Source organism: Schistocerca gregaria, chromosome 3 (assembly GCF_023897955.1).
Source record: "Schistocerca gregaria isolate iqSchGreg1 chromosome 3, iqSchGreg1.2, whole genome shotgun sequence".
Classification (NCBI taxonomy): Eukaryota; Metazoa; Arthropoda; class Insecta; order Orthoptera; family Acrididae; genus Schistocerca; species Schistocerca gregaria.
This window is the reverse complement of record NC_064922.1, coordinates 272,232,502-272,258,295: the sequence shown is the minus strand read 5'-3', so window position 1 is coordinate 272,258,295 and position 25,794 is coordinate 272,232,502. Positions and strand designations below refer to the sequence as shown.

At 40.7% G+C, this 25,794-nt stretch overlaps 1 protein-coding gene across 1 annotated transcript in view; it reads right to left on the bottom strand.

Moving 5' to 3' along the window:
• LOC126354660 (pre-rRNA-processing protein TSR1 homolog) overlaps positions 1-25,794 on the bottom strand; it is an 86,209-nt gene that overhangs the window by 31,894 nt on the left and 28,521 nt on the right. Inside the window, exons 3-7 of the mRNA XM_050004436.1 lie at positions 22,306-22,531; positions 5,734-5,934; positions 4,728-4,934; positions 1,631-1,802; positions 1,298-1,498 (exon numbers count right to left, since the gene is read on the bottom strand). Coding sequence (XP_049860393.1) covers positions 1,298-1,498; positions 1,631-1,802; positions 4,728-4,934; positions 5,734-5,934; positions 22,306-22,531 — 1,007 coding nt within the window. The remainder of the gene's footprint in view (positions 1-1,297; positions 1,499-1,630; positions 1,803-4,727; positions 4,935-5,733; positions 5,935-22,305; positions 22,532-25,794) is intronic.

The following is a 25,794-nucleotide window of genomic DNA, read 5'->3' as shown; positions in this document are numbered from 1 at the left end:
CTTTGCAAACAACAAATAGAAACAGTAGATCACATCACAAGCGGATGTACAATACTAGCAAATACAGAATACCCCAGAAGACATGACAATGTAGCAAAAATAATACAACAACAACTTGCCATACAACAAACTAATAAAGCAACACGTTCCCACATACAAGTATGCACCACAAAATGTACTGGAGAATGATGAATACAAATTATACTGGAACAGAACCATTATAACAGATAAAACAACACCACATAACAAACCTGACATCATACTCACCAATAAAAAGAAGAAATTAACACAACTAATCGAAATATCCATACCCAGTACAACAAATATACAAAAGAAAACAGGAGAAAAAATTGAAAAATACATCCAACTGGCTGAGGAAGTCAAGGATATGTGGCATCAGGATAAAGTTGACATTATATCAATTATACTATCAACTATAGGAGTCATACCACACAATATCCACCAGTACATCAATGCAATACACCTACATCCAAACATATATATACAATTACAGAAATCCGTAATTATTAATACAAGTTCAATTACCCGAAAGTTCCTAAATGCAATATAACATATACCGTACAGTTAAAAGGAAGTCACGCTTGATCAAGGTCCGCGTCACTTTCTACTTCTGACCAGACATAACGTCTGAGATAAGAAAGAAATAATAATAATATTAACCTGAAGTGTTAAGGAATAGTTAACAACTTTGAAAATTTTTTTCTCTATCCAAACTTCAGGCTTAACGTGTATGTGAAATGGAGAATCACGTCCCTGAATAAATTAATCCTATACAACATGCCTATGTAGTTGTTTTGTACAATCTGCTTTCTACGGTAAGTAGTGAAGAGTGGTGAACTACATCTTCATTCTGACCACTTCCTATTTCTGTCACCATACCACGTATAACCAAAACTGCTTTCTAACTACTGCTTTGTATGAGTTATCTATTCAGCTCTTCTGTCTCAAGCACTGTTATCCATTTGCCATATACAGAATAAATAATCCCCAACTGTTTGGAATCACATTCTGTCACACGCACTACTTATTTACTTTATGTTTTTCATGACATGCATCTCAACAATGGCAATTAAATAAACACTTCAATCTCACTTCTAGTTTCATGTTTTTATTACATAAATATAGCACTAAAAACACTGTAGCAGAATATTATCAAGGGTTTTCATGAAAAAATTGCTGTGGAATTGCAATGACGGCAGGCAGAGGTGACAGCACAGTAAACGTAGTTGCACTGCACAATAATACTTACAGCTGAATAAAGTAAAGAAATACACACCTTTTAATTTTTTTAATGTTTCTTTTTCTTCCTCCATGTCCATTTTTTCATCATATTTTTCAGCATCCTCTCCTGCTTCAGACACTGATACTGTTTCATACTCATCTTCATTTTCTTCATAATCATTCTCTGAACTCATTTCTGATTGAGCATCCATTGCTGGATTCTCACTAATATCACTTTCATCGTCACTGTCAACTTCTGTAATTTAGGACCCCAAAATGGTTTACAATTTGGATTATTCACAAAAACATTACTAACAGATAATAACAAATCACACAGTGAAAGAATACATTTGTGATGACAAAAGGAAAAAGTGGAAGAATATCACACCTGCATCACAGTCGGGAATCCAAGCAGCTTGATAGTCAGACATGCCTTTTGGCACTCTCTTAACCAACCGCTGGGCCTTTTGCTCCTTCTCAGCTTCAGCTATTTCTTCTGCAGTGGGCCATGTTTGTTCTGCATCCATTGGATCTATTGGATTTTCACTCAGTAGTGACTCCTACAGTGTTATCGAAGGTGTCAGAAACAGAGTGATAAAGAATTGTAAAAACTAAAACTATCATTGAACAATGAAGCAAACTTAGCAACAAACAAAACTTAGAATATAGTTCTCACTAAACTATTTTGTAGGAACACAGAAAACTACACCATCTATTTATGAAATGTATTTGTTTAACATCTATCTACTTTAACCACAAAATTCACATAAATAACAAAAATGGCAAAGGTAGAAGAGAAAAACTCTTTTCTACACAAATTGTAGTGTGTTCTCACAGCACAAAATTCATCAGTTTGTAACTGACTATTTTGTGCTGCTACTGTGCCTGCCCTATTTGTGCTGGAAAACATGACTCACTTCTCTCTCTGGGCACAGCTCCCAATCTTAATCTTTCGGTTTTATAACAAAGAAAGGTGGGGTCTGGGTTATTTGGTATGTTTCATTAGAATAAGTGGTTCTGGCTTTTTTTTTTATATGTCACCTTCAGATCCACAAATATCAACAAATGAAACTCCTGCACTTTGCAGAACAGTATGGATCTGAGGATGAACTGTAGCAAAGACCGAATCCACTTATTCTAACAAAACATACCACGTGCCTTCCTCCAAGTGTTCTCTGAGGTATCATATCATTAATATGAAATTCACATTCTCAAAGCGGTGGTCACTGTCTTTATTCCAGTGACATTGTGCTGCTGTTTAAGGTGAGGCTCCTGTAGGTATATTCTGTGACCTTTCCAAGATCTTTGGTTATGTGAACCATCTATAGTCCTACGTGGCTAAATCCAAACAGTCCCACAATTATGTTGTGTATATAACAGCTTCTTTGAGTAACAAAAATTTAAATTTCAGTGTTTCATATACTTATCAACAGAACTTAAAAATTTTAAATGCTGTCATACTTTACTCACTGAGACCTATAATCTAATGCTAAAGGTTAAGAATTAAAGTTAGAAACTGTGTATATGTCTTGACGCACCGTAACTCGTCACACACAAATTACCTATTCACACTATGTTCATCGAATATTTGAGATTGAGAGCACTTTATGACTTCCAATAAACTCACACATAATTTCAAACCTTTTTGATCTTTCTCTCATTGACACCACCACAAAATAATTAAAGGAATAAGTTTATTACTTACTACTCTGGCATCCAGCAGTACATTTTGCTTTAGTATTCCTTCACTATTAACTCTATTTGCAACACTTTTGTGAACAGTACCCACATACACTGAGCTGACAAAAATCACGGGATACCCCCTAATATATCAGACCTTTTGCACAGCGTAATGCTGCATCTCAACATGGGAGGGGCTCAACGAGTTGTTGGAAGTCCCCTGCAGAAACAGTGGGCTATGCTGCCTCTGTAGCTGTCTACAATTGTGAAGGTGTTGCGAGTGCAGGATTTTGTGTGCAAACTGACCTCTTGATTACATCCCATAAATGTTCGATTGGATTCAGTTTGGAAAATCCGAGTTGCCAAATTGTTTGTTAGAACTGTCCAGAATATTCTTGAAACCAATTGTGTTCTGCGACATGTTGCATTCTCATCCACAAAAATTCCATCACTGTTCGGGAACAAGAAGTCCACGAAAGGCTGCAAATGGTTTCCAAGTAACAGAACATAATGGTTTCAAGTCAATGATAGGTTCAGGTGGACCAGAGGACCCAGCTCATTCCATGTAGACACAGCCTACACTGCTATGGAGCCACCACCAATTTGCACACTGCCTTATAGACAACTTGGGTCCATAGCTTTGTGGGGTCTGGCCACACTCAAACCCTATCATCAGCTCTTACCAACTAAAATCAAGACATGTCTGACCAGGCCGTGTTTTCCAGTCATCTGGGGTCCAACCGATATGGTCATGAGCCCGGGAGAGGTGCTGCAGGCTATGTTGTGCTGTTAGCAAAGGCACTTTTATCAGCCATCGGGACTTCAATTCTACTTGAAACTGGTATTTCTTGTGATTTCTACTATTCAGCAATCTGAACACCAGACTCATCCACAGACTTTGCTAACTGCTGTAGCAATGGCAATACTAGCCCAGTCACTGAAGTTACATATATTTCTGTTTCTGTCTTCTTTTGTGGAGGACTAAACTGTGCTGCTTACTCATGCCTTCTGTTATCTGTTGTACCTCCAATCATGGATACAATAAATTACTGGTGGCAGAGGCTGGTTGTTCTATTTTCTGGCACTACTTCACTATCTCCACAACTGTTTTGCCAGAGCAGAAGTGGCACCCTCTAATTTTCCAGTACTGTGTCTGATCACCTCCGATGGGGGACTACCATTCAATATTTTTTTTTTCCCTGTTTCAGGAGTGAACAGTGTTTAGCTTTAAGTTTGAGGGAGCTCTTTTTTGGTGGTTATTCTTGTCACAACTTGTTGCTTATTCTTTACTGGACTTGGCACTTTCCACACGAGAAACCTGTATCATTATGTGAGCTGCTTAAGTTTCAGTCGATGCAATTCACACAACTGATGGACAAGGTGACATTGTTATTGGAGGACTGACAGCTCCTGCAGCAAGCCCTTCTTCAATACACCACCCAGGCTGACGACAATGGCAGCAGACACTGATCGACTCCACCATTCTACAAATTTGACGCTGCTCCAGAGGAACAGGTCAAATACAAACTGCAGCTGTTTCAACACTTTGTACCCTACAACATTTCAGGTGATACAACAAAACAAATCCTAAAAATAGACATAAATTGCCATATCATCAATGAAAATTCCTTGTGGAATTTATTTCTGAAAAGCAATTGATGGTCTCCACAACTTAAACAGATTAAAAACATTATACATAAAACACCCAAGTAGATCACTAATAATTGCCGATTATTATAACATACATTTTCTAAGAAAGAATAAGAAACAATATTATACAAAAATGCAGAAATTTGTACATGTACCTGCTTAGATGGCTCTACTTCTTCCAGCAAACGTGTTTCTGACTCTGAATGTTTCTTATGGGCCACAGAAATGGGGTATGGGTCTGATGGAGCCTCAATTTTTTCCATCTGGAAATCACCCCAATTGGGAATATGAAGCAAACCATTTACTGAAAGTGCATGACCACGTAGATATCCTGACACCTTCAATGTGCCTTGGTCCCCCTCCTGAAATGGGGAGAACAATCACATAAAATTCATCTGTTTGTATTAATATGTTACTGAACTCAGGTAATGATCAACCTTTTATTGAACTCACAGAACAAACAGGAAGAAGTTAAACTTTAATACAGTGGATTATGACAGAAGTATGAAGTTTGGGGAAATGGATTATCAGTTTGCAGTAAATACTCATTAATGGCCATGGTTTTAAACCTTTTCAATAACTTCCAAAAAATTTTTCATTCTGGTTTTCATGGATGAAAATAAACAACTTCTAGAATGGTTGCAAACTAATAAGAGATTTTTTGACAAATGGCATCAACAAACACATTCAAAAGCATTGCCTGCTTACTTTTATTTCTTTCTGTAAATTACAGAGATGATATGTGGATGAATGGGTGTATAAAGTTTCTGGCTTTAGATTCCTATGAGGGTTCATGCAACTAAATTACTCTTTTCATGTCTAACATTAGAATAATTATGTTCCTGATTTGATGAAATTTGGACAACCCATATATTAAAAAGAAACATGCAGCAAAGACTACTATCTTAACAAAGGCATATGATTATTTAAATTACTTGTGTTCTATCTCTGCTTGTATAACTGTAGTTAATTTAGAACACGGCTATAAGCTGAAATCTAGTCCACTAATATACACCACATTTAATATGAACCACAATAATGATACAATTATTAGCAAACATGGGCCAAAAACTGGTATACATATACAGGTGTACCGATCCACATTAAACAACCAGACATATGGCAATGAATACATGAAAATAAACCAAGACAAGTTGTTACCTGTGAATCTGCAACAAATTCTATTTCTTCCACCAACATATGTGGCCGACGGTCACGATAAGTAACTGAACGAAGCTTCTGGCTCCCAGCACGGCGTAATACGTTCAGTGCCTCATCACACTTATCTAGTGCCATTATTTTCATATCTGGCAGCCAACGAGAGAAGATCTTTTGCAGCTGATTCTTCCTATCATGCTGTTTCTGAAGCATACCACTAAAATATCTCAGAACAAATATTTAAACAACCATCTGCTAAACTGTATGTTTTAAAAATAAGTATAACAACAATGAAATGTAAAAATTGCACTATATTTGGAAATCATGGCTGTAATCAATATTATATTTATGGACTTTAATCTGAATCACTTTTCTCAAACTGATTTTTTGTGGAAATTTCTAACTTTGTTAGATCCCAAGTTACATGCAATATGTGATTATGTATTTATTAGTGTTTTCTTTAGTGTAAAGGCAACCCAGTCTCTTTGTTCACAGCATAATTTAATTTAAAAGATAAGAATTTGCAAGTGAGGGACAGGAAAACATGGAGACAGCTCTGTTATAAGCTACAGACTAGAAAAAGTAAACAAAGAAGGAGAAGATGATGATAACATGTACATCAGTAAATAAGAAGTATAAGGGTATGAATTCTTACTGAATATATACCTAAGAAGAAAGAACGATAAAGTGGCATGTCAAGAGGCGTCTCAAATCTCATCTTCAATGTCACAGATGTTACCTACATAATCATAACTCTTTTTGGGTGTTGAAGAACGTATGTGTGCACAAAAAACTATCTGCAAATTTTGGAACTGAAATGTTGAAAATGTTACCATGATAAGGGCACTCAGACATGTGCTTTCAAGATCTACCCTCTTACATAACAGACTAAGCATTTACACTACAGTCTCTCTACTATTTCTGTCACTTAACGAACTGGTGCACTACATGTCACTGTCAATGCTAATTCCCTCTACACTAACATTCCCAAAGCCTGTGGCCTTTCCACCAATGATCACCACCTTCCCAGTGCCCGACTGACTCCAAAATTACAACCTCTTTCCTGCTCACCATGACCACCTATATCTTCACCCATAATTACTTCTATCTGAAGGCAGCACCAACAAACAGATCTGTGGTACAGGCATGGCACTATCTGATGCTAACCTATTCATGAACCATCTAAAAGAATCCTTCCTAGAAACCCAGAATCCCAAAATGTTGACCTAGTTCAGATTCACTGATGACATTTTTATGATCTGGATTGAGAATGAGGAACACCTATTCAAATTAACCTTCACCTCATGGATGGCTTCATAAGTACCACCATCCACATCAAACCTATCAATAATGAACAATACTTCCCCTGTGATAACAACTGCCCATTCCATACCAACAAGTGCCTTCCACACAGTGTTGCCACCCATAGTTGCTGCATCTGCAGGGATGAGCAGTCCCTTTCCCAATTATGCTGAGAGCTTTACTGAGGTCCTCACAGACTGAAATTACTCTCCACTTATCGTCCATAAACATATCTCTGGTGCCTTGTATCTCCATCACCTACCATTCCTTACATACCTAATGACCAGCCACAACGGGAGGTACTTCACGACTCATTACTACCCAGGAATAGGCCAACTGAATCATGTTCTCCACCAAGTTATCAATTACCTCTTGTTATATCCTGAAATGAGTCATATCATCCCAACACCTCACAAAGCAGTATTCCACTGTCCATCCTTACCCTCCCCCCACCCCACCCCCCCCTGCTCTAACCCAATGGCTTACATCTGCAGAAGACCTAGATGCAAGATCTGTTCCATACACTCGCCCACTAGAATTGCTTCATTCCTGTTAATGCATTTCCTTTCCCATCAAAGGCAGGGTCACCTGTAAATTCAACTATGTAGTCTACCAACTTAGCAGTATTCTACATGAGCATGACCACTAAAAAGTTACCTGTCTACATGAATACCCATCACCAAACTGTGGTCAGGAAACAGCTGGACCATCCAGTTGCCAAGCGCGCTGTGCAACATGGTGTGCCTGCCCACTCTCAAAAGGCAGCATTGCAGCTTCTTCCACACACATACCCTGCTAACCGACTCCCTCACCATACCACACCATTCCTGTATCCTCATTATCAACTCCAGCTGATCTCACAATAGTCGGGACATAACACCCAGACATCAGTGATAACAGAGGCTGTCGCCTTTTTTTTCTCTCTCTTCCTTTTTTTAAAACAAAAAACTGCAGTCTTTCTTTAAATGTGCCTGCCTGCAGCTCAGCATTGCCTTTCTGTAGCGAGCGGCACTCTATCTGAATTCAACTGTTATTACATACTATATTTTATGTAGTTCATTTGGAACATTTCATAGAAACGATTGAAGCATAAACTTCACTGATCGCAACTGCTACAAATATTTCTGCTTGACAAGAAAATGAGTTGCTCTGACTTTTCTAAATGAAAACAATAGTATATGGAACAGGATGGTTCTCATACTAAACTTGTCCCTAGTGGTGATGCAACATTTTTGTGAACAGTACAATGAACAGACATAACATGTGAATTTATGGCACAGACATTTGTCGAAATTAATGCATTGTGTGTAAGCTCACAACAGGAACTAATGAAATGAGAAACACCAATGTATTATGAACCACATTTAGCCAAGCATGACTTATTGAAAATGTTACTTTTTCTTACATAAAGAAGGGATACTATATTCCAGAGAACTGGTTGTCATCAAGTTGATGAATGTAGAAGTAAATGAGTGTTTATTAATTCAAACTGAAATCAAAAAATATAATTTTTCAAATTGTATGTGCTCAATAATAATACTGTGAAAATACACACTTCATCTCATGTCATCATCTTTTCCTTTCCCTGGTTGCTATATGTGTTATGGCAATGGTAGTCACAGTTGGTGGCTATGTGCCCTTCTTCAAACAGACATGTATATGTACAATGTTTGTGCAATAAATAATTGAAAGTGTTTCCAAACTTTATGTACTCTGTATTACGATATAAGTTTTTAATGAATTAGATGGAATGAGAATTTTAAAAACACTTCAGTACACTAGTCTAAACTTTGAATAGAATATTCAAATACAGCTGACTTTGAACTTCTTGAGGAACATTCCTACAGCCATTCTTTCTGCATATGACAGCTTCATCTGCACAGATGATGAGTTGGCTGAAAAAAATGATAAATTATGTGGCTGAAGAACTACTGCTGGATTCAGATGATGAGCATGTCCACCAGCCAGATGACATTGATCAAATAGTTTGATAAACAGTTTTGAAGGATTCACAAATGCACTAAGGACACACAATTAAAATCATTTTTGAAATAAAAAATTAATGTGGCTGTAATTAAAAAAACTCCCCAATATCCTTAGTACAGTTATGCCAAGTTCACGTCTGCCACTGTATTGAATGTATGATGTACCAACAGGATACACTAATTGCAGGCAGTTGCAATAGACCCTTCTTATTATATAGCCATGGGAATAGCCTGCATTGTTTTCTTTCAAAGTGAGGTTATCGAAGATGTTATTAGCATTTACGCTCAAAAAGTTTCTAAGTTACTGTTTCTAAATGCTATACAAACTAGCTGTCAACACATATACAATTAAATGGGGCCTCCACAGTTGTAAGACAAAGAGCTGTAATGGCATCAGTGAACTTCCTTACAACAAACAATATACTCCTATCAGAAAAAGAGTAAACGTTAAGAAACTAGAGGTAACTGTTTTCTGTTCTTTGTTTCTATGCATCATGAACCAGTCCTCTATAGGTAGGCCTACGTGGTTGCCTTTCCCTTATTTTATGTATTTATACAGCATACTATTCTTACAATACACTCACTCTTTCTGGTTCTCAGCACAATTTTATTATCAGAATTAGTTTAAAATACTTTCCCTACACATATTAACCTTCTTTTGCTGTGAGATTTCTATTATGTTTTGCATTCCTGTCATTCAATTTCTAATCTAAATAATTTCACATGTATTTTGGTTCTTGCTTCCCCATCACCAAGTATGGTTCACAATTAAAAGACATTATATGTATGATGCTTGTGAGGAAGTGCAGCAACACACTAATGAGGAAAAGGCTAGTTGGCTGGTTGGTTTAAAACAAAGGGGCCAAACTACGAGGTCATCGGTCCCTTGTTCCAAAGGAAACAATGCCACAAGGGTGAGAATAGGACAATGAAACTTACAACACGAAACAGAATGAAAGGAAAAACCACAACAACGACTGAATGGGACAAGAAAACCACAAAGACACAAATACAGGTACAAGAGGGTAAAACAAGAAAGCAGGTTACCACGGCTTGCTGACCATGAGGGTAAAAACGAAAAGCTAGCCACTCTGCAACACATTAAAAGCTCCACCCTGAAAGCACTAGGGTGCAGAACACACAGGGACAAAGGAGATGCGCTAAGACTTAGAGCAAATGATAAAACTCACCCTCATGAATAAAACGTAAGACTAAAGCTGCTGTTGAGGCATTGTTGCCCAACACTGAAAGTAGGGTGCTAGGAAAGTTAAAATTCCACCGCAGAGTGGTTAAAAGTGGGCAGTCTAGCAAGAGATGGACGACAGTCATTTGTGAACCACAGAGACATCAAGGTGGTGGTGCATACTGAGGTTATTCCATTCCATCTCCCAAAGCCACAAAACCTTGTGACATAATACTCAATGCAGTTCAGTTTCGGAGAAGCCGATCTCTGTAACAGTTTCCGCATAGCCCGTTTGGCCAACCTGTCGACAAGTTCCTTGCCTGGGATTCCAACGTGACCTGGGATACAGACAAACACCACTGAATGACTGGACCAGTCCAGGGCAGAGATGGACTCCCACATGTTTGCTACCAAAGGACGGTGAGGGTAGTACTGATCGATAGCTTGTAGGCTGCACAAGGGATCAGTACACAGGAGAAATCACTCGCCTGGGCATGTGCGGATGTGCTCAAGAGCACGATATATGGCTGCCAGCTCTGCAGTGAAAACACTGCAGCCATCTGGCAAGGAATGCTCTTTTATATGTCCTCCATGAACATAGGCAAAGCCAACATGATCATCATCCATCGAGCCATCAGTGTAAACCACTTCATGGCCCTGGTACATGTCGAGAATCGAGAGGAACTGACAGCGCAGAGTCGCAGGGTTAACTGAGTCCTTAGGGCCACATGAAAGATCCAGGCGAAGCCGTGGACTAGGTGTACACCATGGAGGTGTTCGTGAATGAACCTTAAGTATAGCTGGTAAAGGCAAGGATCCCAGTTCGAAGAGAAGGGATCACACACGAACTGCACTTGTAAGCCCTGACCTGGGCCGGAAAAGGAGATGGTAATTCGGATGCGCAGAACTATGAACGTGTGCAACATAACTGGCCAGCAGCTGTGCATGCCTAAACTGCAATGGAGGGACTCTGGCCTCCACCATGATGCTGGATACCGGACTCGTCCTTAAAGCTCCTGTCGCTAAGCAAACGCCACAGTGGTGCACTGGGTCAAGTAAACGAAATGCTGAGGGTGTCACCGAACCATAAACCACACTCCCACAGTTAAGGCGGGATTGAACAAGGGCTCTGTAGAGCTGCAGCAGCGTAGAGCAATCTGAGCCCCAGTTGGTGATGCTCAGACAGCGGAGGGCACTAAGGTGCTTCCAGCACTTCTACTTAAGCTGACTGAGGTGGGGAAGGCAAGTCAATCGGGTGTCAAAAACCCTTCCTAAGAATCGATATATCCCCACTATGGTGAGTGGATCATCAAAGTTCTGGTTCCGGATGAATGATACAAAGCTGACAGAAATGCATAAAACACGACTTTGAAACTGAAAACTGGAAACCATGGGCTAGAGCCCATGACTGGGCCTTGTAGATGGCTCCCTGTAGACACTGTTCAGGAACACTGTTACTGGTAAAGCAGTATGAAATGCAGAGAAGTCGTCTGCATACAGAGAAGGTGAGATGTATGGCCCTACAGCTGCTGCTAGACCATTAATGGCCACTAAAAATAGAGATACACTCAATAAAAAGCCCTGCAGGACCCCATTCTCCTGGAAATGGGGGGAACTATGGGAGGCACTAACTTGGACACAGAAAGTACGAAGTGACAGGAAATTGTGGATAAAAATTGGGAGGGGGCTGCGGAGATACCTCTTGTATAATGTGGCAAAGATATGTCGTCGCCAGGTGGCGTCATACAGTTTTCGTAAATAAAAAAAGACGGTAACCAGGTGTTGGTGTCCGGAAAAGGCTGTTCAGATGGCAGACTCAAGGGACACGAGATTATCAGTGGAAGAGCAACCCAGGTGAAAGCCACCCTGACATGGAGCTAGTACGCCACCTGACTCTAGAACTCAATCCAACCACCGACACACCATACATTCCAGCAGCTTACAAAGAACGTTTGTTGAGGCTAATGGGCTGATAGCTATACACATCAAGTGTGTTTTTACTGGGTTTACCACCGTAATGATGGTACTCTCCCGCCATTGTGATGGAAAGACACCATCACACCAGATCCGGTTGAAGTTTACGAGGAGATGTCGCTTGTCATCAGACGAGAGATGTTCAATCATAGGACTGTGGATACGATCTGGCCCAGGAGCTGTGTTGGGCAATGTACAAGGGCACTGAGGAGCTCCCACTCTGTAAATGGGGCATTATAGGGTTCACTGTGGCATGTAGCAAACAAGAGGACTTTCCTTTCCAACTGCCGTTTGAGGGTGCAAAAGGCTGGGGGGTAATTCTCCAATACAGAGGCTCGAGCATAATGCTCAGCAATCATGTTTGCGTCGGTAGATAACATGCCGTTGAAGTTAATGCCAGGAACACCTGTTGCGTTCTGGTACCCAAAAAGACGTCTGATCTTCGTCCAGACTTGGGACGACCCAATGGTCAAGACATATCTCTCTCAACACTCCTGCTTTCATCTTTTGATAAGCTGGCGAATGAGGGCATGGAGCCACTTAAAGGCTATGAGATGCTCCAGGTAAGGGTGCCGCTTATGGCGCTTTAGAGCTCGCTGGTGGTCCTTAATTGCCTCAGCAACTTCTGGTGTCCACCAAGGGACTGCCATTCGCTGGGGCACCCTGAAGAGGGAGGGATCGCATTTTCCACCACAATAACGATTGTTGTAGTCACCTGCTCAACCATCACATCAATGTTACCATGTGGAAGAGAGTCAACGGTGACTGCAGATGTGAAAGTATACCAGTCTGTCTTGTTTAAAGCCCATCTGGACAGGCATTTGTGGGCCTGATGCCAGGGCAGTGACAGGAAGATGGGGAAGTGGTCACTATCACACAGGTCATCATGTGCTCTCTAGTGGATAGATGGGAGTATTCTTGGGCTGCAAATGGATAAATCAATGACAGAGTAACTACCACGAGCCACACTAAAATGTGTGGCGGCCCCAGTACTTAAGAGGCAGTTCGACTTCTCTGCATGGACAGTAAGCACAGTGTCACTCCTCAAGGGGTTATGGGTGTTAAAATCTCCCAAAAGTAGGAAAAGTTAAGGGAGTTGATCAATCAGTACAGCTAATACGTTCAGGGGTACTGCACCATCCAGAGAAAGATATATATTGCAGACAGACATTTCCTGTGTCATCCTTATTCTGACACCCACAGCTTCAAGAGGGGTTTGAAGGGGCACAGTTTCATTAGAGGCTGAGTTTAGGACATACACCTGACACTTGTTTATAAACGCTACGGTTCCTGTTATATCCCATATAGCCAGGGAGAGCAGGGTTCCGCATTGCCAAGAACTAGGTTTCCTGGAGGGCAATGCAGAAAGCAGGTGTAAAGCTTAACAGTTGCCGTAGCTCAGCCAGGAGGTGGAAAAAATTGCCACAATTCCACTGGAGGGTGACATCATCATGAGACTGGGAAGGCACGGAACATTCAATGGAGTAGTTTATACCCCAGAGTCACCTGCTGCCACCGACTTATTGTCTGAGCAGTTTATAACCAATGTGTCAGAGGGTCTGGTGAGATCTAGGTCCTCAGCAGATTCCAAAATCTCCACCCCATCCTCAGACACAGAGCTTGTAGGTAGCGGTGGTGTGGGTGCCACTACAATTTCGTGTTTTCTTTTTGGATTTCTCTCGCTGCTCCTTGGGTTTCCTGGCTGGTAGGACTTCACTGGCTCAGTATCCGGGACTGAGGATGATCGTGAAGCCCTACGGCCAGCTGCTTTTGGGCTCTTCAGCCACTGGCGGGTGTCAACTTTCCCACTAGCAGAACACAGAGAAGGGAATGACCCAAGGGACCCCTTCCTAGCGAGAAAAGCCAAAGAAGACTTGTGCTTCTCTGGCTTAGAAGGGGGGACAAACGTCACCAATGGTTGGGGTGGTGTTGCTCCCGAAGTAGGTGGTGCAGGAGCTACAGGGAGGGAAATGCCCCCCCACCATCAAGGAGGCATGTGTAGTCTTCCGGCTCTGAGGGATGACTGGAGTTGGCAGAGCTGATGGTGCCAGAATTGTTGTAGCAGCAGTGTAAGATGATGTCATACGCACAGGATGCAGGCATTAAAATTTTCTCTTAGCCTCTTTCTGGAGAATCCTGCACTCTGGCAAGCAAGGCAAATGGTGCTTTCTGCAGTTGACACAGATGGGAGGCGGGGCATATGGACTACTGGGATGTGATAGGCATCCACAATCTCGACATGTGATGCTGGAAGTACAGCAGGAAGACGTATGACTGAACTTCCAGCACTTAAAGAACCGCATCGGGGGAGGGATATAGAGCTTTACATCACAGCCGTAGAACATCATCCTGACCTTCTTGGGCAATGTATCACTCTTGAAGGCCAAGATGAAGGCACCGGTGGCAACCTGACTATCCCTCAGACCCCAGTGAACACGCTGGATGAAATATACACCTTGCCACTCTAAATTGGCATGCAGCTCATTGTCTGACAGCAAAAGAAGATCCCTGTGAAATATGATACCCTGGCCCATATTTAAGCTCTTATGGGGCATGTTGGTTACAGAAACATCCCCCAGTTTGTCACAAGTGAGTAACGCCCCTAACTGGACAGAGGATGCTGTTTTGATGAAGACTGACCCCAATCTCATCTTGGACAAGCCCTCCATCTCCCCAAACTTCTCCTCTAAATGCTCAACAAAAAACTGAGGTTTCATCATCATGAAAGATTCCCCCCCAACAGCTCTTGAACATACAAGGTACCGGGGTGAATAAGATCCGCTGCCATACTTAGCCTGATGTTCCTCCCACGGTGTGCCCAGGGAGGGGAACGATTTGGAGTCATACTTCTGTACGTTGAATTGAGCTCGTGAATGCTTAGAGAGTGCTGGTGTTTCACCACCAGCAAGAGATGATGGACTATGCTTCATCACGTGTGATTCACCCTGATGCCACCCACTCCGACCAATGGCCCTCCCCATGGGCGCAACCCAGCCGCAGCAAAGGCCACTTGGCAGGATTGCCATTGCTAGGAATCCCGATGCCCCAGGGGGATGGGCATTTACCCCTTGGCATACGTGGGGAGTTAACGCTGCAGGCATCAGCAGGGCGATCCCTGTATAGTCAGGGGGCTACAACCAACAGGGTACATGGCGGCCCTACCACAATGGACTGGCTACTGTGCTGGATATCAGGTGGAAAGAAGTCCATGGTCATCATTGCATAGTTAATGGTGGAAACACACCCAGGGAGGTGTCCTCACTCAAGAGATGGAAAATGGGCAGGACTGCAATGCGACGAAGAGAAAGCGGACTAAAGATATCAATGCACGATGGACACAATGCGCCATGTAAGGCTCCACTCCCCAATTGGTTTACTCTTCAGGAAAATTTTTAAGAATGGAGGTCAAACCCTACAGAGGACCATCACAAAGGCCGAAACGTGTGAAACTCCTTTTAGTCGCCTCTTGCAACAGTCAGGAATACCTCGGGCGTATTCTTACCCCAGAACCCTCAGGTGGACAGCTTCACAAAATTTCATTGGACTGTTCTTCTTCATCCACCCTATAACCTGGATCTCACACCTGATTTCCAACTGTTTCGCCCAATGAAGAAATCAATCCGCAGGCAGTAAGTGGATGGTGACGTATGGCTGTCAAATTGAACAGAGACTATGTTGAAAAACAGGTCTTGAAGCCAAAAGATTGGGGAATAATATGATGTATTGGAATCTGGAATAAATCCAACCTGTTTTTAGAAAAAAAAATTCCTGCGTTACTTACTGAACACCTCTCATAATATTTTTAACTTTTTTGACCATGAAGCAATGACAGGGTATCTACGCGGACAAGGAAAAAAGATTCCCGGGTTTTTCCCGGATTCCCCAGCTAAAAACACTGTTTATCCCGGATGAAAACACACTTTGTCCGTTTTATTGACAGTATATTTTCCCTCGGAACTGTAAAACTTATCAATCCTTTTGAATGGTGTTTTTATACACGGGCAAAGAATTTCCCGGCACTTTAGAAAATGAAACTCAGGGAAGAAAACCCCTTTTGGTAAGTTCTTTGACGTGCAGGAACATGTATGCTCCATATTTTCGTATTACAAAAGTATAAATTTGGATTCCACTGAACACCGCATGTTACTTTCCGAACCACTGTAATCGATATTGTGATGTGCTTTTGTAAGTCAGTTATAGCTCATGTCATGTGATCTCGCCAGTCCACGACAGCGGATATTCAGACCCCAGCACACGTGAAGTAGTCAGCTAATAACAACAACATTGTTAGATAGTGTGGAAACAGGAAAAGTTAATTTTTTAAATTAATATACATAGTGTTACTACAAGAAAAGCAAAGCTTTCACATATAATATTGGTCTACAATGTTAATGAGCTGCAAGAGAAGCTAAGATTTCACATATAATGTTGATCTTTTTTGCGCATGTTACACTTTAAGATATATCACACAAATGTGCCAGTAAAATTTTTAGCCAAGTCCAGTGAATTGTCCTTAAAGTTTCCCATGAATAAATTAGCTACCACAGAGGAGATTCCCATAGCACTACATCAATTTGCTCATAATAACGACATGAATGTCTGATCTTCTGGGCTCGAAATACTTCTAAATGGCTCATCATCAAACGCTCTGTGATTTAAGTAGTTCATCGTACATTTTCGCACATAGTTCACCTTGAGTAAAAGGAAATTTACTTTTTTCAAACCATCATGCGCAATATTTTCCTGCGATCTGTTAGAAATATGTTCGTTTCAGTATTTGTCAGAGAGCGGCAGATAACAGGCGCCACCGCACTTTGGCAGCTGCTATGACACAGGAAGCCCGTATGTTCGTACGTGTAAAACATTAAAAGAGCTTACATTATGTCATAAAAGAGAAAAAGACAGCAGAGGATCCCCCAAAAGCATTGGAATTTCATGAACCATACTAAAATGGCACATTTAAAGTGCATACTTAAGGAGCACATTTGTATATCCATATTCCCAATGAAATAGGTCTCAATCTGATATTAAGCTTTTCAGTATGGGCTTCGTCATGTAAATTTACTTGGAGTACCAGTACTGTATTAACTCATTTTTGATTCTTTATTATGGCATAATGCCACACATGCTAGAAGATGAAAACGTGCACTTGAAATGGAGCTAGCAGTTGAAATTAGCCAATAGTGTGGAACCAAACACTTCGTTTCAAACACATTGACTGCTTCAGCGTACAAGATTAATAAAAACCAAATTTCTTTAGCAAACCGACAAAAAAACTACATTGTTCTACAAGGCAATTAATGCACGACTGTCAGAAAAGTGGAAAAAATAAATAAAATCTGAAACTAATAATAAATATCAGCCTTCCGTAATAATGTGAATGTATTTTAATTCACTTGGTAGCTCCCGGCCACAGAAATACGTTTTGTTTCCATTTGACGTAAGAACAGTAAATGAAGATGAAAGAGCAAAATCACTAAATGTAAACACGGGTCACGTGGAGACTACACACTTCCCCACTGTAACTCCAACTGCTCTGCGCATCAGCGCCCGACCTACGATATTTCCGAACCGGGGCAATACTAAGACCCCCACCTCCTCCCTCGAGCGTTTGGGATACAACGTCTGAACTCTAAAAAAATTGAATTTTCAAAAATATGTTCATTTTGTAGCGGACATCTTTCTGAAGAGTCTGATACATACGTCCGAGGAAATGTAAGACATGTTATTTGCTCTTAAGTGTGTCAGAGTGCAGTGCCACCTCTCTTCACACAGCATTCTTCTATCGCATGTCACTGTATTTCACTCCCTGGAATTGAAGCATGTATATTTATATTTTGTACTGGATGCCATCAAACTATAATCAGGACAGTGGAAATTAAAATGTCCTGAGGTGCCTCTCCAGCTCCAAGTTGCCCGGTTTCTTAATATATATATTAAAAACAAAGATTCCAAGACTTACCAAGCGGGAAAGCGCCGGTAGACAGGCACAATAAATAAAACACACAAACACAAACACACACACGGAATTTCTAGCTTTCACAACCGACGGTTGCTTCTTCAGGAAAGAGGGAAGGAGAGGGAAAGACGAAAGAATGTGGGTTTTAAGAGAGAGGGTAAGGAGTCATTCCAATCCCGGGAGCGGAAAGACTTACCTTAGGGGGAAAAAAGGACAGGTGTACACTCGCACGCGCACCCGCACGCGCATGCACACGCACACGCACACGCACACGCACACGCACACATCTGTAAAGGCAAAGAGTTCGGGCAGAGAGGTCAGTCGAGGCGGAATTAGCGGAGGCTGAGGCCTGGCGGATATCGAGAAGAGAGGATATACTGAAGGGCAAGTTCCCATCTCCGGAGTTCGGATAGGTTGGTGTTGGTGGGAAGTATCCAGATAACCCGGACGGTGTAACACTGTGCACCAAGGCATGTTTAGCCACAGGGTGATGCTCATTACCAACAAACACTGTCTGCCTGTGTCCATTCATGCGAATGGACAGTTTGTTGCTGGTCATTCCCACATAGAAAGCGTCACAGTGTAGGCAGATCAGTTGGTAAATCACGTGTGTGCTTTCCACGTGGCTCTGCCTTTGATCGTGTACACCTTCCGGGTTACAGGACTGGAGTAGGTGGTGGTGGGATGGTGCATAGGACAGGTTTTACGCCGGGGGCCGTTACAAGGGTAGGAGCCAGAGGGTAGGGAAGGTGGTTTGGGGATTTCATACCAAAAACAAAGACTCCAAGACTTACCAAGCGGGAAAGCGCCAGTAGAGAGGCACAACAAATAAAACACACAAACACACACACAGAATTTCTAGAAAGAGGGAAAGACGAAAGGATGTGGGTTTTAAGGGAGTGGGTAAGGAGTCATTCCAATCCCGGGTGCGGAAAGACTTCCCTTAGGGGGGAAAAAAGGACAGGTGTACACTCGCGCGCGCACACACACACACACACACGCGCGCACACACACACACACACACACACACACACACACACACACACACACACACACACACACACACACACACATCCATCCGCACATACACAGACACAAGCAGACATTTGTAAAGGCATTTGCCTTTACAAATGTGGTTAGTGTTTCACATCCTGTCGACAACGTGGTCATTAGAGACGGAGCGCAAGCTCGGGTTAGGGAAGGATTGGGAAGGAAATCGGCCATGCCCTTTCAAAGGAACCATCCCGGCATTTGCCTGAAACGATTTAGGGAAATCACGGAAAACCTAAATCAGGATGGCCGAACACGGGATTGAACCGTTGTCCTCCCGAATGCGAGTCCAGTGTGCTAACCACTGCGCCACCTCGCTCGGTCTTTACAAATGTCTGCTTGTGTCTGTGTATGTGCGGATGGATGTGTATGTGTGCGCGCGAGTGTACACCTGTCCTTTTTTTCCCCCCTAAGGGAAGTCTTTCCGCTCCCGGGATTGGAATAACTCCTTACACTCTCCCTTAAAACCCACATCCTTTCGTCTTTCCCACACCTTCCCTCTTTCCTGAAGAAGCAACCGTCGGTTGCGAAAGATAGAAATTCTGTGTGTGTGTTTGTGTGTTTTATTTGTTATGCCTGTCTACCAGCGCTTTCCCGCTTGGTAAGTCTTGGAATCTTTGAAAAGAAAGAAAAGAAAACCCCTCACAATTAATACTGGATGGAATTATTTGTAATCGGGAGAACAAGAACTCCAGAAAATTTGCACTCTTTATGGCCTGTTAACTGAGAACTTTGTGTTAAGTGACATAAAATTAAATAATGGATACATAAAACCAGTAAAGACAAGAGACGAGCAAGACAGTACACATTTATTCAATCCTTAGCTCCAGTTTCTCGAGCATGAGATCAAAAAGCAGTAGTACAACATTTTTATGTAAATTTGGAATCGTCATTATCTTCCCTAATTTGTGTAACGTCCCTGTTTCTTCTCCTTCCTCTTTCTAATAAACAATTTTGTCATGACTAATTCCGGAACTATTCTTACCTTTGTCAAAACTTATACGCTGATTAACTTTACTAACCGTGCCAGAATCACCGGTTTAGTTATCCCTGATCTGGTTAGGCATTTATATTTTCGTACACAGCTACTTCCCGAATAGAACTTAAGCGGCTAGTAGATGGGGACCGTACAACTGGCCTTTACTAGTGTAGCGATCTGGCCAAAAATTTTCTGACAAAATTTCATTTTCTTGGATACACCAAGAAGATAGTACGTAATCTTTCTTACCTGTAATTCCTGTTAGTCGTTTATTTCCACTCTGATAGTCTGACTCTATAGATTTCGCTAGTAATTATAACAATGCTTATCATTTGCAAACCCAATCAACAATATAATCAGACAGCGATTGGCGTTCACTCGTTTGGCTTTACTCCGCTCAGTTCGTATAGCCCAGTCCCCTTTTGCCTGCAGGAAAGTTAGTTCTAGATGCGAGGAGGATTCCCCGTCAAACATCACGTACACTATGCATGCATTTAAAAAAATCAGCTTATGATTCATTCAGAAATCTACGTACAGAGGGTGTTCAGAAACCAACAGGGATGCGTTTCAAAATCATATGAGTAATCGATAGTCCAATGTGGGCTGGATGCTAGGTGCTTTGTGAAAAAAGGTTTTTTCTCCTGAAGAATATGAATTTGGCGCTCCCCCCACAATTGTCTCCCGGTTCAGATACCTCGGTTAGCCGACCCCCCCCCCCCCCCCATTCCTCCCAGAGATCCGTGCCTGATGCGCATGCTGCGTGAATCTGGCAGCTTGGGCGCAGCAGTAAAATTTTTCCCGGTTGCATCTAGCTGCTTGCTGCGACTGCTTACACAGCCAACAGCCACATTTCTGTAGCCAGAAGGGGGAGAAGGTACAACTGTACCTCATATGCCACTCAATTGCGTATGGATACAAGCCCACTCGTAACTGCTAAAACACATTTAATGTAGACAGCTGTGGTGTCATGCTCATCGGAAGCAATTTGTTGTTATGAAGCATTACATAGTCTTCCTAAAGCCTTTGTCACATGTTGTTGTTGTCAAACGGCTTGTACGAGCACTGTGTTTTGTTGTTGTGTATGGCACATTTCCTTTGCAATTTATGTTTTATTTTCATATTTTTTTCTCTTTCTCGTTTTATTGTTGCAGTACCATTCTGCAGTAGCAGGATACAGTAATATCCTTTGTTAGAGTATCGATTCTTACCAGTTAAAAAAAAATAAAAAATAAAAAAAAATAGAACAACGTAAATTCCCAGAGTTCTAAAAAATTCCCGGGTTTTTCCAGGTTTTCTCTCGGATGAATAAATTCCCGGGTTTTTCCCGGATCTCCAGGTTGTCCCGGGTCGTATACACCCTGAATGAAGGAACAGGATGAAAATTTCAAAATAGAAACAAAGGTGCAAGGGCAACATATACTGGTATTACGGTTCCCATAACAAACTGCATTTCTACTCAAAACTAAGCAAACCATATGACAAATATTAAATAGAATGTACAACAAGCTGGCACCGATTTTGGGTTACAGATAGTGAAAATTATGAAAGTGAATAAAATAGCAGAAAGGAGAATAATGACTTCTTACATATCAGACTTAGAAATAACTTATAAGAAAGGAAACAATTTTTTTTTTTAATCTTTAAGATGGAAGGTTACACAGGACAGACAAAAAAAGGGAGACATCAACAATAAATTGGTGCAGGCAAAGAAAACTTTCTTTAAAAAAGTGGATCTGTTGGCATCATCAGATATTGACACAAAATTAAAGAATAAGTTTGTAGAACAAAATGCCAAAAGTATTGTCTTGTAAGGGTGTGAAACATAGACTGTGGGAAAAATCAGAAAAAATGAAACTGGAAATATTTGGAATTTGGAAGTACAGAGGGATTTTAACAATTAAAATGATGGATAATAAAATGAAATTGTGCTAAAAATAATAAATGAAGGGAGCTGCCTATGGAAAACAATTACCAGAAGAGCACAAGGGCTAGTGAGAAAAATCTTCTAACCAATACAGAAAGAGTGGTCATGGTGCTAAAACGAGCAGTCAAGGGGACAATTTGTAGAGACAGAAAAACAAGTTTATGTATTGATTTCATCACAATTTCTGTGAAAATTATTCAGTACAGTATCAGTAAATACCTTAATTGGTACATTGTCTAGATGTGTTACAGCAACAACTGGTGTGGGCAATCCTTGAGCCATTGCAGCTGTGAGTAGTACTTCTCCTTTTGTATCTAAGCCTTCAGCTTCATCAGCTGATAGGAGAAACAATACTGTATCTGATACTTTCAAGGCATCCAATACACCATACAAGTCACCATGTCTTGGGCATACTATAGTAAACCGCTGTTTCAGTCGAGGAATGCTAGAGACAGGACAAAAACAATACAATTACTTTTTTATGTATGTCACTTGAACTTTTCTAGCAGTAGTGACAATAATTGTACATTATTCTGGGACAAAAAGGTGTGTACAGCTGCAACACTTGATACAAGATGTAGATAATGACATAAAACACTTAAATAACTATTAAAGAAAAAAATATGAATATTTGCTGGGCATCAAGAGGTGGCAGGAAATACTGCTCGTGTCACAACCATCTACATTAATAAAGGTGAGATAAGCTATTGCCTTTATTGAGGAATCATTTCAGTATTCAGGATGCAAAATGGAAGAAGGAAAAACAGAGTTTCATATTCTGTCGACAAGGCCATTAGAGAGTGAGGAAAAGCTTGGGTTCGACAAAGATGGATAACAACTTCATCCGTATTCTGTCAAGCGAGCCCATCTCACCATTCAACATTAATAAATTTATGACAATCATGATAAACCTCTTGATACTTGGCTGGAGATTTGAACACTCCTCATCTGAATGAAAGTCTGAGTGCCTTCAACATCACACCACCTAACTTGATCATGTAATGCAGTTTGACAAAACTGTGGGTAAAAAATGCTGCCTAAATCAGGCTTCAAACATATTATGGACAAATTTTAGGGTATTCACACTAGATATTCTGATTCAACCTTAAGGTAATATTATATTTGGGAAAATTAAGTACAGCCACTATCATCACAAGAAGTGGAATGAAGGCATATCATGTAACTTGAGATGTCATCTAGACAGATATCTATAAATGGAGCATGTTTACTGGAATCTGTGGTGGAGTGAGACACTGGCAAGATATAGGTCTGGACAAAAATGTGGAACCACCATAAACACAACATATTAACATGCCTAATATGGCATAGGAAAAACCTTGACATTCAAAACAACTCCCAGTCATCTTGGAATGGATAAATACAGATTCTATATGTAAAAGGTGATTATTCAAGTTTATGACAGGTGATCACATTAATGTAAATGGACAGTGCATGTTCCCTTTGAGAAAGGCAGCATTGCCACTGGAGAGAAAATATTGTACTATGGGATGGATATTATCAGCCAAAATGACCACATAAACCTTGGCGGTAATGTATCTTCAGAGTATCCATGGGACCCATGGAATACCACAATATGGCCACCCAAATCATCAACCAATCCCCACCATGGTTCACTCCAGGGGCAAATGTGGTCAGAAGCTGGAAACAGTGTGCAATAAGACTCATCCAAACAAATTACTTTCTTCCATTGCTCCACAGACCAGATTTAAAGGCTTTCGGAAGCATGTTTTCCAGTTACAGTCATTTGCACCACTGACGAGTGCTTTTGGGATTCCAGCTCAATTTGAAAACCCCTGCTTAATAATCTCTCTCTATTTTTTTTATGTTGAAGGTGTTTGTGAGTGTGACATTCACTTCTGCAGTGACTTTGGCAGCTGTTGTCCTCTCTCTTCTTCTTCTTCTTCTTCTTCTTCTTCTTTTTTTTTAACAATGCTTTTCAATGATTGTCTGTCATGATTGTTCAACACACAATTTCGTCCATGTTGTGACATAGTAGATGGTTATTTTTTCCACTTTCTCTGTATGCAATATAAATCTTCAATATAGTGTCTCTTGAAACTCCAAACACATTGGCTACTTTGGTTATGGAAGCACCCACCATGTGAGCACCAACAAATTACCCACATTTGAAGTCACATAGCTCTGACATAATATACTCATAATTACACACAACACTCTTCTGACCATGTCTAACTCTTGCAACTTATTGAGGACATTGCACAGCTGCCATTCATGATCAAATATAACAGCACATTTGTGTTCAAGCATACATTTCTCATGGTGTTTCCGAATTTATCTCCAATCCCTGTAACTTCCATTAACCAAAACGGAAACACACTTGATATCGCGCATTACCTCAATAACACACTTGTGCAGTGTTATTTTCAAGAAAAACATTGTTTTGGATTTTTCAGACTTTTGCACAATGTGGCCCCCAACCTCAGGGTAACAACTGAACGAACAGCAAAGGATACTAAGCTAAGTGACAACTGCCAGTCACTAAGCATGCATTATAATGTCAGATAAAATATACCTTTTAAACAACTATACTCTCGGTTCAAAATAATTTGGTTCCATAGCTTGCATGTGTTGTTTATGATCACCATACCCTTCAAAGCGTTCATTTCATGAGATAGCTGACTCGTAATTAGTGATGAAGCTTACCCACATGATACAATAATAAACACTATTTCCTCAACTGCTACTATATGAGTAATTGTTTACTGAGATATCTGTCCGGCTCTCTGCAGCTTGAATGACTCATTTTCTCACATGTTTCTACACTACAGTGATAAATTTCTTCAAATTAGGTTGATGCCTGTTATAAACCCTTTCTCTCTATATTTGTTCAGCTTTCCTGGCACCACATCCGTTGCACAATACTTTAGCATATGTAAATACTTGCATGTCTAAAAGTTCATTTCATGAGCAAAATGCTCCATCTATTACTACATGTTTAAGGTGTTGAACTCCACCATGGGCACATAAAATTCATCAAGTATTTATTTTCAAGGAAGAACCACAAGTATTGATGTGGCAGGAAGTTATATGCTATAAAACATGAGCACTTTGCAAACAAATAGCCCACATGCCCCACTCATAATACCAAAAGTACTCGTTTGTGATCATATGTTTCTTACAACTATAAGGTCACTATTAGCTGTATGATGTAACTCTATATATTTAGGATATCCTTTATACAGATTTCATCTTTGCTCTGGTTATATTATTATTAGTAGTTGTTGTGATTTAAAGTAATTATAAATATCAATAACAAACTGACTAAAGTTTCAGTAACACCAGTCGAATATAGCAATATCATGGCCCTCTAAAAGTCAGTGCTGGTTTTTTGTGTGTCTATAATTGTAGTAACAAGAGAAAAGCATCAGAGTAGCTTTATAGTTTGATTTACATATAAATATCCCATATAATTAAACTAAAAGTATTTGTAGTGAGATATTTTTTTTATCTGTGAGTAAGTTATGCCTAAAGCTTAAAACATGGTAGTCAGCTGGAAGAAATTTGTGTACACAGTACATGAGGCACAGTCTAACCATACAAAACCACAATTTCTGCACTATTATGCTTGACATACAGGATTTGATAGTGTTTTAAAGCAGTAAAATGTACCCCTGACAATCACTAGGTCATTGTGACATACTTTCAGGTCTCCAGCAATATCTAGCA